The following is a 14,870-nucleotide window of genomic DNA, read 5'->3' as shown; positions in this document are numbered from 1 at the left end:
AGTACTGAGTGTGGGCAAGTTAAAGCCAGGTGGAAGCTTAGTCAAAAACTTCTTCATCTAGAGAAATTAAAAGCAATCACCAAGAACAATAATTTGAATACATACAAATTTAAATAGTTGCTCAGTTTTGGGGGACTGAACCTTCAAACTCACCTCTTTAGCTGTAATATTGTTGGGTTTTTTTTCAATAGCCTTTAAATGTGAAATTAAAATCCATATATTAAAAATTCATGAAGTGCATCTCATTACTGATGCAGACAGCTTTGCTGCAATGTTATTGCACAGCTGACTCTGCCTTTATAGGCCTCAGTAGTCAGGGAGAGGGAAAGAAACTCACTGATTAGAGGGACATTTTTTGTTTTGATTTATAAAACAAATAAACATTGATTTGTTTGTAAATACTACCAGTTTTTTGCTCATGCTCTACTGTTGTCTAGGCTTTTGGCTAGAAACTAAAATCCAGGTTTAGAGTCTGTGATGGTAACCTGGTATGCAAACATGTTCTCAAGTCTAAACTTGAGCAATAGAGACTTGCTGATGCATATGGCATGTGACTACAAGAAACATGACCACAATGAATCATTTGACTCAGTGAAGTCGGTCCTGAACTAAGACCCAGCTACTAAAGACAATAAAATCTTGTCCTGCATGAACTTCTCTAGACCCTGACAAATCAGTCTTGCAGTTTCTGCCCATAATTTTATGTCTTCAGAAAACACTGATTAAGGCCAAGCTGAATATATTTTTTCATGTATTTAGAAAGTTGATGTTAGGAGGCATACTGCCAGTGAACTAACAGTATGAAACAGTGTCTTTATTAGAATTGTCTCAGACCTCCTTGGTAAAGTCAACTGGAAGAGCCACAGAGAACAACAAACTTTTACAATTTTCAGTTTCACGTAATAAGCTGAAATATAATATAGATTTAAGAGGAAAAACACAAACCACATACTGTGTTAAAACAAACATGAAAATTTTATCGTGAGGATGTGATCTTAAATGCATATGGGCTAGTGGAGTGCCTGTCTGCTGCTCTTGCTACAGAATGATCTAATGTTACTAGATTGTCATTATAAGACACTTAATCCCCAGAGTGAGAAACAGGAAGAATATTTACAAGTTTCAGTGCTATTTACTAATTGCCAATTGACTTGAGGAAAGCTAAAAAATGACTGGAAACATCCATCCCCATCCTGATACACACACATACTAATAATGGAAATGGCAGCCAAGACAAACAGCTAGCAGCGCGGTGCATCCTGTTGGCATCGTATTTTTGGCACTGTTGTAGCTACACAAAAAACAAGTGATACAAGAAATGTGTAAGGACATCTGTTCTGTAACCTATGGGGCTTCACTCACAAAACAGTTGTAAAATCTTCTGGGGGAGAGAAAAATTTCTCTGTATCTGTGCAGATGCTGTATTGTAAGAAAAATATCAATGGAAGGAAGTGTTGAGCCTTTGAAAGAGGAAATTGTTCACCAGATTCACTGTCAAATGTTCCATTCTTTCCTTTCCTTTTCATTTAACCTAAGTTATCTGCCATTCATAAGTTATATTTAAGCCAAGTGGTGTAAATCTATTGGGACTAATAGAATTGAATCATGGGTTAAATTACCCTGGTGTCTGCTTGTAACTCTTCTTCGCTGCAGATTACTTGAGCTCTGTGTCACTCTGCTGACTATTCAGGTCACAGCCTCTAAGCTACCAGCTTCCTTCCTGAATCCAGCATCTTCATGTCTGTCTAGGGGCATGATGGGGAGAGAAGAAACATTAAAGGCATCAATTAAGATCCAAAGTATTGTTTACTCACCTGCTTCTCTTAGCTCGCTGATCCTTCCAAATACAAGCAGGCTATGGGAGAAAGAAAAGGGGGAGTTTTCGGTACACTGCAGAGCTCTCTCTACCATTCCTCTACTCCCCTTCAGCCACATCCCACAAGTGAACCTTTGAAAAAGGAAATAAACCTTCCCAAAACTCAAATCTTGTTGCAAATGTTGGGATATAAGTAATTAGGCTTCCCCCACAGGTAGCCTATGGACAGTAAGACATGGCTCCATGAAAAAGAAATCAGACCTCATATTAACCTGGAACACATTAGGAAACTGGAAGTTTAAGAGGGACTGTGAGGTGTAGGAGGTTGAGAGAACCTGGGGAAGAAAAGCTTAGCCCTGACAGCTGCTGAAGTCCTGGGTGGGAGCGCATTTAGGAGCTGGAAAAATGCAGACTTCAACAGTGCTCACAAAAACACCTTGATACCTGTAGCCAGCATATCAAGGATACAGGCACAGACTGCTTCCCTGCCAATTGATCTCTCTGATATTTGGTTTCACAAATGCAATAGGTCTGAGATTTTATCTTTTATGTCATATTTCAGTATGGGAAAGGCATGGCTTGAAGAAGGGTGAGATGGCAAAATGAGACTGCAGCATGTTACAAGCATTAGTATTTCGGAATTGTGTTGGTATTAAACATGCTTATCATTGAACACCTTGAATCATATTTTAATTTCATGTATTTTCTCTAATTGTTCCATATTTACTTTTTGACAGCCATATGCTCCCTTGCTCCCATTGACACCCAGTGATCCATGTTTATATGCAAAATGTTCATTATTTTATATTGCAGTACTTTTCCCCTTGCTGTTAAAAGAGGAGAGGGGCTCTCTTGATCTGATCCTATTAAGCTAGTGGCTAATGTTCATCCAGAAAGTTTCAAATCAGTTTTCCTGGAAAACAACCCTGAAAGCTGCTCTGTAATTTATGTGGGATGCCTTGCAAATAGTCAGTTCTGTGGGTAAAACAGTAGTACTAACAGAGCTACTCAGCAATGCTAGAATTTGGATGTTTGTGTTGGTCTAATTAATCTCTTGATGATTTCAGGATTTCAGTTACCTCTAATTGAGACCAGACTGTTCTGCAGATCATATGATCAATCTGTGATTTAATCTTGAATGAAACTTTACTTGGCTCTACTTACAAACTATGATCAGGGCATTTTCGTCCAAGTCACTATACAAACAAATAACCTGAACACAAAGTTCTTCCACAATAAGTTTACAATTCACACATCAGACCAGGAAGCAAAGAGTGGGTATGAAAAAGTAAACAAAGTGGGTTGAGAAACATGTGAGGTAGCAGTTTAACTGTGGGAGGAGCCGATGTCTCAGCTTCCTTCCCTCCTTGCAGTGCTACCTGGTAATGGGCTTTGGTTTACCATACATAAGAAGGAAGGAGATTCTGATAGTTCTGCTAATATGCATCAGGAGAAAATGGATGTGAGAAGACGGGAGATTCTTGGGTGCCAGTCCCTACCCATTGGATTATTTCTCACAGTTACTAACCCATGACCAATTAAAGTACAAGGAAGCATAGGAGCCAAATCACTCCCCTTCCTCACCTGATGAGTTGTGCTTGCATTGTCATGAAAAGGACCTCAGGGAGAGGAGAAGAGAGAAACTGGGATGAAGAAATGTGTCGGGTTACTGGAACAGAAAAGTTAAGAGGAGTGTAGTTGAAAACCCTCGTTGCCATTGGAGGAATTATTTGCGATGAGCAGTGACTTTGCTGTGCAATCAAGATCAAGGATGGAAAGATAGATGGTGGTTAGATCTTATAGGAGTAGAGAATGTACATGTGAAACTTGTGAAGGGACACTATGAGGTGCTAGACAAATAATTTTTATGAAGAATGGAAATATATCAAAACATCAAGAAAACCAGAAGAAATGAGGAAAGAGAAAATTCTCTCTGGGGAACTCAGTGAGTGATAAAAGTGAAAGATCCAGTAATGGGATCTCATACAGGGGGCTCAGAACACATGGTAAAGGTGGAGTAGATTGTAGGTAACAGTGATAATTTAGGTTTACCAAGAGACTTTATAAAATGTTAATTGCTTTTTTTTTTTTTTTTTTTTTTTTTTTTTCCCATCAGGGCACAAACCATAACATTTCACAGACTAGAAAGATTCTACTTTCATGTGTGATGGGTGGGAGTGCCTTGTACAGCCTTCTGAGGCTTCAGCAGCTAGTCATTACTATAGACAAATATAGACAAATATGGGACACGTGGTCCTTTACTTTGGGGCAGCCTGGCAATTTTTGTGCTGTTATTCATCTCACCAAAGTACACATTGTCTAATAATATTTAAGTTGTATAAACATACCTTTCAAGCGAAGGAGTTGTTGAGAGAATCCAGGCAAAGAATTAGTACAAAGGCAAATCTAGTGCTTCATTACAATGGCAGCTCCTATTCCAGGCAGGGTCCCTGCTCTCTGAGGGAAAGGAAGATAGAGTCCCAGATTCTTTCTGTCCCAAAAAATAAGAAGAGAGCAGCAAGTGTTGCTTCACTTTGAACAGCACTTTAGGGCCTCCAGTCAGTTCCACTGCTTGAGGTATTATCTTAGGGCACAATGGGAAGAGTCACCTTTTCTTTCCCCTGTGATTAGTTCTGAATGCATCTCAGGAGGAAGTGATTAAAAAGCAAAATCCATTTTGTGATTCTGCTTTACATTTCACCTTTTCAGTAGAACTGACCTCAGCTTTTCTATTGTGCTGGCTCTATCTTCAAAGTCGGCCATGTGGTGTCAGAGAATTTCATAATCAACCTTTTCTGAATCAATTACAAAGAAGAATTTTTTTTTTACCAAAGCAGATAGAGGGAAGAGAAGAAGAAGGGACTTACAGCAGATAAGGCAGAAGTTGGTCAATGAAGAATGTAATGGAAAATATTAGATAAAAACTGACTGTTCTTCTATTCCTGATTCTCCCTAATCACCCCATATAGGCTCCCCCTGATTAAGTACATTTCACTACCTGTGTGTAAGACATCAAGCTGTAACGTTGTTCCAGATCTGACTCTGGAGTGCTGGTAGTGTCCTGCTGACCCTCTTCCCACTTCTCACACCTTCTGCAACCATTTTCAACTCAAAAGTTTGTCCATAGGCTCTCTGGAAAGTGTGGGCTCTAGGAAAGCATGTGGGGAAGCTCGAGACACTTTACAGCCAGAAAGCCAAGAATCCTAAAAGTATGTCCTATTCTTTATATAAGTGATGAGGCTTGCATAGACACAAATGGGAGTCACTGATATGCCCAGGAAGAAAGAGATCTCCTCAATCCATGCACAAGCACAGCTGTTTATCATGGAGCCGTGGTGCACCCACTCTCTTAGCTCTGGAGGCTAGATGGCTTCAATACCCAGGAAATTAACTGAATCTAGAATATCAAAACACACACCTTCCTTCATTTGGTGCTAATATAATTGTGCCAGTGGGTTTTTTGACAACTCATTTTTTTCTTTAGGCAGCGTTAAGTGCCTTGAAACAGTTTTCAGAACAAGGACTGGATCCAGTGGAAGGAGCTATGAAAGTTGAGAACGGATCGCATGAAAAGTAAGTACCATTTAAATCCTCTGCATTTTAATGCCTGTGTGGTGTGGTAGATAAGAAATGTTAATTAAGAGCTTAGTTGCCCTTTTAAACTTATGCAAAACTATTTCCTCTGGAATTTACATACAGTTTGTGACAATTTGAGAGGATAAACACGATTTCAGGTTTAGTGTTACTGATAATGTTTACTAATAAGCTATGAGATAGTCAGTCCTGTGGAAATGCTAAAGAAAAGGATTTTCTTTCCATAGGATGGATTCTGTGTAAGTAGCATAACATGATTTTTGTCAAATGTGTTGTAGCACATGATATTGCCTGTAAATAAGCATAGCTATCTGCCAATACGTCTTTATGACTGCAAGCTGAATTTTACCTCAGAGAATTTAAAAGTTGAAATTTCTTTCAGGTCTTAAAAAAACTCTGATATGGAATTTAGCTTTAAGTAGTAGACAATAGAACAGGGTTTCACACTGGATTTTCAATTATTTAAGAAAGTGGGATTGTCCATCCAGTAAAGATTTTTTTTCCAGCTGCTAGTCTGTTTATGTAAGAAAGTAGTCTTGTGTTACTAAATAAATTAGGAAGTAATAGAATAAAAGAAGTAAGACTAAAAGTGGCATTTGGAATTTTCAGTAGATATATTGCAACTATTTATAAACTAATTTAATCAGAAACATTTTTCCATATGATCTCATCAGCATAGTATTTGAACATAAATATTGTTGTTTCACTTTAAAATGTTACCTTCCACAGTGACCTTTGAATCTCAAGTGCCATCTGGTAATAAACATGTCTTAAAGATGTGCAACCCTGGACCTTACCACTCTTGTTAATGTATTAATCTTTCAGACAAGTCAAGCATCTGGGAGAGAAAGCAGACAATAAACAGACTAACTCAGGCACCATTGCTCAGGACTGCAAGGATTCAAAGGCTGTCGTCTAGGAGCTTCCCAGCACCCACGGCTGCCACTGCATCCTTATAAACCTGTCAACACGCAATAGGGTGTATGTGTACAAGGAAATGAATGACTAATACCATTATTTGAGTCTTATGTGAAGACAACACTATTTTAACACAAGAGATAGTATACATGGTACTGTTTATTCAACTGTGGAAAAAAATAAAATTGAACATTTCCCTTAGAACTCGAGATCAGAGCATAACTCAATTGCCCAGAGGCAGAAGAAGTCTGATCGTGTTACTGGAGGTTAAAATAACAATGAATTAACAAAAAGTGTTGGGGGAAAAAAAGGAGAAACTTTACAATTGATTAATATTGAGGAAAACAAGTCAGCATTGGTTCAGTTATACAATTTTTGTAGTGTAGTTTTAAGTTCAGCTTACTGTTTTTTAAATAATGCTTGAATATTTTAAAATTAACCAATGACAGTGCTGTGAGAATTGTAGTTGTTGTCTTCATATATAGTCATACAGCTTATCTTTTTATGCAGACATTATGCATTCTTCATTCTATATGAATATGTATGACTTTAAGATGCACTACTCAGAGTTGTATGCAAACAGAAGTTTAAATCTTGACAAGTATTTGCTTAACATGAACAGATGTTAGTTATGATCATTTTCGATATACTCCAGGAAAAAAGCAAATATGGTATTTGATTTTCCTTGCCATAATCAATTAAAGAGGCGTCTTGCCTCCAAGCAACATTTTCCTCTTCAATTCTGCTCTCTGTTGTGTGAAGCACATCTACACCCCATTCTGTGTGTTGTATCAACCCACCGTTTGCATCAACTGAGTGTTTTTAATCTCTGCATTCGGACCAAGAGCAAAAGGGAGGACTGCAACGTTATCAAGCCAAGGGTGGAAACTGTTGATGTAAAGATTGTTCTTTTGTGAAAGGAGTGGCAGAGGAGATAAGACCCGTGGCTGCTCTGTACCAGCATATTTCTTTTAAGTGTGTGGCCAAATGCAGTAAAACCACATCAGTTCATGTGTACAATGACAGTGTCTTCTCTTTTCTTTATCACTCACAGTTAAGACAACTACGAGAAAAAAAGGAAAAGAAAACAATTAAAAACTAACAAATGACTGGTTACCACACTAGAGCCAGGTTTCAACCAAGCTGTCCCCCTGCCACCATTTTTACAAACTTACTGTGTTAGACCAGACATGCTGGTATTTAGATCATTTACCTGCCCAAAATACAGATTACTTGATTTAATGCAACAGATAAAGTTTAACTGCATAACAGCCATGACAACATTGCACAAGATTGTAGAAGCACCAAAACCAGAGATCACAACTCAGTGACTCACGCAGAAAAGCAGAGGAGCAGCAATGTGAGGAAATGGTGCAAGGTACAGTGGCATTGATTCACCTCTGGGACGGGCTTTCAGGGGAACAGGCATCTTGCTCTCCCAGAACCAGTGCTTGGAGTCTTTTTTTTCTACTTCATGTTTCTCATGGGTATGATTCACTCTCAAACCCGGCAGATAAGGAGCCTTTGTTCTAAAAGTTTGAAGTTTTCTAGGGTCTGACTCCATAAAAGAGTCAGGAACAAGCTGAGCCTTTCAGTTCCCACAGATTCCAAGGGGCGTTTGGCACCTGCAGACTCAAGCTATTCAGGCAGCACCATACAAAAATAATTAGCTCTTACACACCACCTTTCTCAGGGATATGTTACCTGCCTAATTGGCAGCTGGAGCAGAAATTCTGCTCCTTCAGCTCATCAGACAGCTCAGAGAGCTCAGAAACAGCCTCAGTCTGTGCTTTAGCTGTACATAACAGTGTGCAGGATACAAATGGCATTACTGTCCCCACTCATGTAGAACAAGAACAAAAGGAAGAGGCAAACCCATTCCTCTGTCCTAAGGGTGAGATGCTGTGATTACTGGGCAGAATGTGACAAGGAGACTGGCAGTATGGTCTCCCTGGCATCAACAGAACCTCTGTGGTATGCTCCCTGTCCCAGTAAATTTTAGATTAGTTGCTTTGTTGCAGGTGGGCTCTGCATTGAGCACCAGACTTGCTCCAGTGCATGTGGAGTGCAGCAAAGTGATGCTCACTCTCAGTGATCAAGTTGCAACCAAATGTGTGCAACCAGCTATCTAGGCTCAAAAGAGCTCATTCAGCCTCTCCAATCAAGGCAACAGTAGAGAAAGAGTATCTCTGTGAAACTCTTATTTCAGATTCTCTTGCTTGTCAGAACTATGCTCGATTCTGATTCTGACAGAGAACAAGGCAAATAACTGAGTTGGGGGACTCACTCCCTTTTCTCAAAACTGTAGAAACATGGAGCAGGCTGGGGGAGGAGGGTCATACAGTAGCAGAAGTTCTAACAATTTTCCAAAAGCAGGGCTGACTAATGGTTGTTGTAATCACAAGTTTGAAAGTCTGCAGCCTTATGTCAAGTACACACAGATGGCTGTTTCAAAGCACCTCCCAAACCACAGGTTAAAAGCTGCATCACAGAGGCCCCAGTGAAGGCTGATAGAGCTTTTCCTGGAAAAATATGAAGAAAGAGTTCCTGCTCCCTACAGGTACCAACAGCATCACAAAGACCTCTATGGAGCTCATCAAGATACTGCACCTGAACACCACAGTGTCATTTTGGTTCATTAAGGCATTCCAAGGTTCCTGTGCCAGTAAAGAGATTTCAGTCTGTTCCACCTGAAGCATTTATTTTCTTAAAGAATATCCTGCAGTATTCTTACACATATACAGAACACATTTTAGTTTGGCATTATCACTAGCAACCTCCCAAGAACTTAAGCAAAATTCTTGCATCAGTGATATTGCAGCATCCACTGCAATTGGACTTGTCTCCAATCTTTAGTTCTGGTTGGTTCACAGCTGTTCCTCTTAGTTCCTGAGCTGTCAGTATTTGTCAATATTTCTTTTTTTTTTCTTTTCTTTTTTCTTTTTTTTTTTTTTTTTCTAAAACAAGTACACGTGGAACTGATCAGATTTTATATTTAGTTTTGTTTAAAAAGTAAATGATGATGGACACTAAAAGAACATCAATATGTTTGAATGTTACTATTAGTTCTAAAAGGGTTGTTTGTTTTTCTGACAGCAGCTGATATTTTTTACTTTATTTTTTAGATTATATGTTCTTTAAGGTATATATTTTGTCCAACTTCTGTTTGCAAAGCACCAAGTACAGTTTTAGTTCCCTGCTGTGCACACATACCACACATCTCATCCTATGTCTCAGAGCACTTTCAAAGATGAGCAAATGCCATGTTTTACAGAAGTGGATCTAAGGTGCAAGCTGGTCTTTAGGAATAAAGCCTAGGATAGCCTGTTTGCCTGTCTAGCAGACTACAGTGTTCTCAACACTTATTTTAAGGGCTCAGAACACAAAATTGTCATTAGTTTTGAACCTATAGAACTCATTAATCAGCAGGAATTATGCTAAAGAGAAAACAGGTCACTTCGGTATCCTCTCAAAAATCTTTTCAACGCCTTCTGGGGGTCAGCAAACTAAGAACCTGCACAGGAAAAAGTTCATCACTGACAGAATGAGGTATCTGATACGGCTCAAAGGATGGGAATACACATGGATAATCTTGTATCTGAGTTATCATCTTCAGTAGAACACTGCTCTGTCAACAGCTCAGCACGCTCTGGCAGTTTCTGTTCTCACACTGACACATGTAGCACTGGTCTCCAAAGGGACAGACGTGCTGCTTCTGACAAATACAAAACACAGCAGCACTGGGACTGTAGAGCTGCAGAGCAGGGTGCAGATTTCTGTTCCCTGCCATCCCAGCATTCCCCTTCCATTCACAGTGGAGCTGAATTTACCCTTCAGCTAGAGTCCTCATTGAATTCAAGAGATAATTAAGCTGGCATTTAATTTCCTCTGATGGAAGTCATAGGATTTAAAATATTTAGTACTTATCAGCAGCATTTTTAAAGGGTCTTTGGATGAGAGTAGAGAGGAACCTTAGGAGTATGGGAGTAGCTGGGATGAATGACTGCAGGAATATGGAATCTCCTCCTCCTTGGCCTGAAGTGACAATGAAATCTAATCCTTCCTAAAGTGTATGCAAAGCCCTTGATCTCTCTGACAGTGCTTTACTACATGCATTTTATTGGTGGGTGGCTGCTTGTTATTGCTCTCATCTTTCTGGCCTGCTCTAATTCCCCATGAAACAGCCGAAGGTTTCCCATTTCCTGCAGTAAGAGTTGAGCAAAAATTTTAAGTTGGATTTGTTTTCCAGTTAATAGGCAGAGGGCTGGGTTTTTATTTGTTTGTTTTGAAACACTAAGTAAAAAAAAATATGCTTGGTAAAATCTTATTTGACTCTCCCAGTCAAATCCAGCATATCCCACTCTCAGTTGCACCCTATAAACAGGTATTTATTATTTTCTTTGCTCAAATAAGAACGGCCTTTGCAACTCCTGAGAAAACTGAGCAGAGGGTGGGAGGTGATTTTTAATGATAATAAAGACAGGAACTCTGTCAGAGCCCTGAATACAACCTGGAATGACGATTTTGTGTGCCTTGGGGGGACATGGTTCCGTGACCAGTGAGAATGGATAATGGCTATCTTCCATCAGCCTTCTGGCTTAAACATGGCAAGTTACCTGCCCTGGGCAATAGTGTATATTTGGCATAGCTCCCCAGGGACACCTCCAGAAGAGCTGCAAAGAGAGAAGCATGTCCTGAGTAACAGCTTGCTCTGCCTTTCCCTCCTCCTGGCCGAGGATCCCCGAGCCAAAGGCGTGAGGAACTGTCAAGATGAGGCACAGGGAAACGCTGCTTCCCCTCTGGGTATTTACCTCTGCTGCAGTCCCTTGCTGTTTGTGACCGCATTCCTGAGGCGTGGTATGAGCTGAGCAAGTGCGTACACCGGTGGATGAGACGTGTATGAAGTGTTTTGGTGGTGTGATTTCTGTTATTCCACATGAGCAGCACTGACTTTTGTTTTTGATCGTACAGCTTGTTATTTGCTTTATGCAGTTAGTCGTGGTTGGCTGTGCACTTTTGTGTTTGGTGTTTTAACTCCATAGCACTTCAGTACAAAGGAAATATAAAAAACAAGAATGAAAATGTTTCTAATATGTTCTTAATTAAGTAAACCTCAATAATTGATTTATGAGAAGAAGGAAAGCTAAACAAAGTGGTTGCTAACATAAAAATATAACTTATTTAAGGCCCAAATTTTCCTTTATTTATGATAACCAGGATCTAGGAGAGCCTGAATACCTATGAAGTTTTATCCAAAAACACACAAAAATGAGAATCACCCTTGATAAAACAGTTTATGGTTCTCACTACAATATATTAAATATATATTTATGCATCTAAACAGATCATTTAAACCTGCTTATGTACTTTTGTTTGTGATTATATGTGCAGCATAGTTTTTCTTTTTCCCAAACCACTGGTAATTGTTAAAAATATTTAAGGACAATAACAGTAAAGTCAATGTTCTCTAATTCCCTATTTTAAAATGGTCTGTTTCCGCACCCCACCCCACCCCAAATTAACTATATTTGAACTGGCTGGAAATAGATGAGCATTTTTAAACATTATTTAGATTTAAAGATAGGAGGTCTTCATATGTAGTTCAAAACACAGAAGACATGTTTAAATAGGAGAGAGAAAAAAAATCAAAATGTGACACGTGTCTGTGGTAACCCAATACTTCAGCTGAACTTTCTTGCCTTCTATTTTTATAAAATGACAATTTATTGCAAACCAAACTTGACCTCCTCCTATATGGAGACAAAATGTAAAGTAAAAAAGGTGCAGAACTTTTTTCTTGTCAAGGAAGAAGTTCCCATCCAGTGCAGCACAGCAGCTATACTTTAACCATGTGGATGAAAGTTCAACCCCACTGATAGTTTGTAAAATTGGGAACTGTTTACAAGATGCACTAGAAATGCTGTAGTTAAGTGTCTGGCAATCAGAGACTACAGCTCCCATGTACAATACATGGTAGGAGTAAACAATTAAATGTGCACAGAAATGCAATAGTTCCTTGCAAAAGAAAAGTCACCCAGCCCATGGCTGGGCAGTCAATTTATGCACTCACTTCAACATAAATACTCTTATTATTATGAAATACTTGTTGCATGTGATCAACACAGCACTGAGAAATATGTTGCTACTATTTCAATGTTTCTTCTAACTCACAGACAAAACAACCCAGGGCCAGAATGTTAATAGCACTGACTTAGTTAAAATATACCAGCAAGGATGAGGTTTTTCTGATGTCTTCTGAAAATGTGATCCCAACTGGTCACAATTATATCTTGAATATCACCTTTGGAGGCATTTGAAAACTGCTTTTGAAATACCAGCAGATCTACCAGTCTGTTGTAAATATTTACAAAAGTAAGGTGCTTGTTAAGGAGGAAGGACACTGTCAAGGCCTTCACAACCTTATGTACAAAATTTTGCTGCAGATTTTGCAAGTACTCAAAGGATAAGTGCAAAGCTTCTGTGCCTTAAGGATTTGTCTCTTCCCTTACCATCAGTTGTACTCCTAACTGCCGTGTTTGCACAACAGCTGAATAAAAAGTTTCCACACATATTTAAAAAATATTGTGAAAACATTTTTGTGAACAAGAGTTTGTGAGAAATTAGAGACTTAATAGATTTCAGGATTTTTTTTTTTGCTATTTTCTTTTAAATTTTGGTTAACAAAAAACCCCTTTGTTTCTACAAACAGAAGTCCTTCTTTTTTTTTTTTCAGATGAAGAATTAAGACAAAATGGCAGTTTTGCAAGATCTGTAAAAAGGGACCAGTATTGGCTTTTTAAAATGGACCTAAAATTTTCTTATTTATAAATATATATATCTATATATATATATAATAATTATATATAATCACTTTACTTAAATATTACGTATACACTTGTGTGTTTTTGTGTGTGTGAATGGATTCAAACTACACACATTTGTGCATGTATCTATGTACATGTGAATATATGTACACAAATGATCTGTCTGCCAAACTGAAAACAGAAGCACCTATAATCTAAATACACAAATGTTTAAGTGCCAAACTAGGTCACCTAACTTGGTGACAAACTACATACAGAAAAATCTTTGTGTATCCCAGATCTAACACAAAAAATCTTGAAGTGCACAGACAGACAACTTCTCAAAGCAGAGGATTGCCCATGTAAATCTCAATTTCTGGGCATGTTCAGAAGCATTTTGATCTTAGCCACATGAACTATTTCCGCCTCCAGTCACTTTGGGACTCTGATGCTCCCTTCCTCCCAAGGAATCCCAGAGATTTTTACTGCTTTGGGCAAGATACAACATACTGGTGAAGGAGAAACTCTTGCCAACAAAAATCTGCTTTTTACTCAGTAGCTAAGACTGAAGACTAACTTCTTCCTCTGCATCTCGCTTCAGGAATGCCTTGGTCAACCAGGCTGTAGTGTCTGCTGAAACAGGGTGTCATACACCTCTCCAGATCATCCTCCTCACTTTGAACAGATCTACTCTACATTTACTAAATTAGTAAGACAGGAATATGATTCCTATTACCTGGTGCTTAGAGTACTTGCCAGCTAAGATATAAAAAGTCTAGAGTTCCAAGCTATTTCCTTAAAATAGTGAAATATCAGTATCAGCTGATGATGAGGCAGTCACTTGTGCACTTTTGTACTTTCTGAACCACTGAATATGAAAATATTCTGTAAAAAATTGAATGTTTTCTGTGAAGATGAAATATAGCCCAGTGACTTCCATGTTTTGGTGGCTAAAGCATTCTTTGAAGGTGTAAAGTTATATTCTACCTGCTATTAAGAGACATTGCCAATGCAGCAAAAATTCATAGTAATCTTACCCTGTGCAGTTCTTTACAGTTCAGTCTGGCTTGCAAATGCACGTGGAAATCAGAGCAGCTGAATGTGAGGTAGGTGTATCACCCTCCCCACAAGGAAATGTCTTCTTCCTGAGGAGGAAACTACCTTCCTTCATGACTACTGCACTTGAGCGATAAACTTCTCTCTGATCAACAGATGATGTAAGCCTGAGAAATGTGTGACCATGACATAGAGCCTTTACAGAAAGGCTCATTTCCATGGATTCAGTCAGGAGGAGACTATGTTCCAGCAAAGAACTTCAGCTTGTTTTCCTTCTTAATCATATTAATAAAGGGAGTATTTCTCTTTTCTCCTTATTCCAGAAGTTGTGTTGTAACATCACATAGAGCTTCAAACTTCTGTGGCCTCTTTTACTTCTATATTTGCTTTTCCTGGTTTAATCTTTTATTTTTGTTTGATAGTTTCGATCTATTCAAATTCATTCCATCATATTGCAGAGAGAAAAATGTTCAACAAAATTTGAGGACAAAAAGGGTGAGTCCATTGGAAATAAAATTAGCAGCTTCTTTTATTGCTTAAGGCCTTCACCAAGGAATAATTTGTGCAATTGCTGAAAGCCAAAGAAATCTTAAAACAAAAAGAGTCAATAGTTTGATAAAACCCAGACCTCCTGTGTTGTGCAATTAAAGGTTAGACAGGGTGATAAGAGCTTTAATTTACCT

At 38.6% G+C, this 14,870-nt stretch overlaps 1 protein-coding gene across 3 annotated transcripts in view; it reads left to right on the top strand.

Annotated features, from left to right (window-relative positions):
• Positions 1–7,348, top strand: part of STAU2 (staufen double-stranded RNA binding protein 2) — a 170,080-nt gene extending 162,732 nt beyond the window's left edge. For all 3 annotated transcript variants that reach the window (XM_053948299.1, XM_053948308.1, XM_053948293.1), the window contains 2 exons: positions 5,301–5,389; positions 6,236–7,348. In XM_053948299.1, coding sequence (XP_053804274.1) covers positions 5,301–5,389; positions 6,236–6,329 — 183 coding nt within the window. In that variant the 3' untranslated portion in view covers positions 6,330–7,348. The remainder of the gene's footprint in view (positions 1–5,300; positions 5,390–6,235) is intronic.
• Positions 7,349–14,870: the final 7,522 nt, after the last annotated feature.

The sequence above is a fragment of the Vidua chalybeata genome, chromosome 1, assembly GCF_026979565.1.
Source record: "Vidua chalybeata isolate OUT-0048 chromosome 1, bVidCha1 merged haplotype, whole genome shotgun sequence".
Taxonomy (NCBI): Eukaryota; Metazoa; Chordata; class Aves; order Passeriformes; family Viduidae; genus Vidua; species Vidua chalybeata.
Note: the sequence above shows the minus strand (reverse complement) of the source record. Positions and strands in the feature narration are given on the sequence as shown.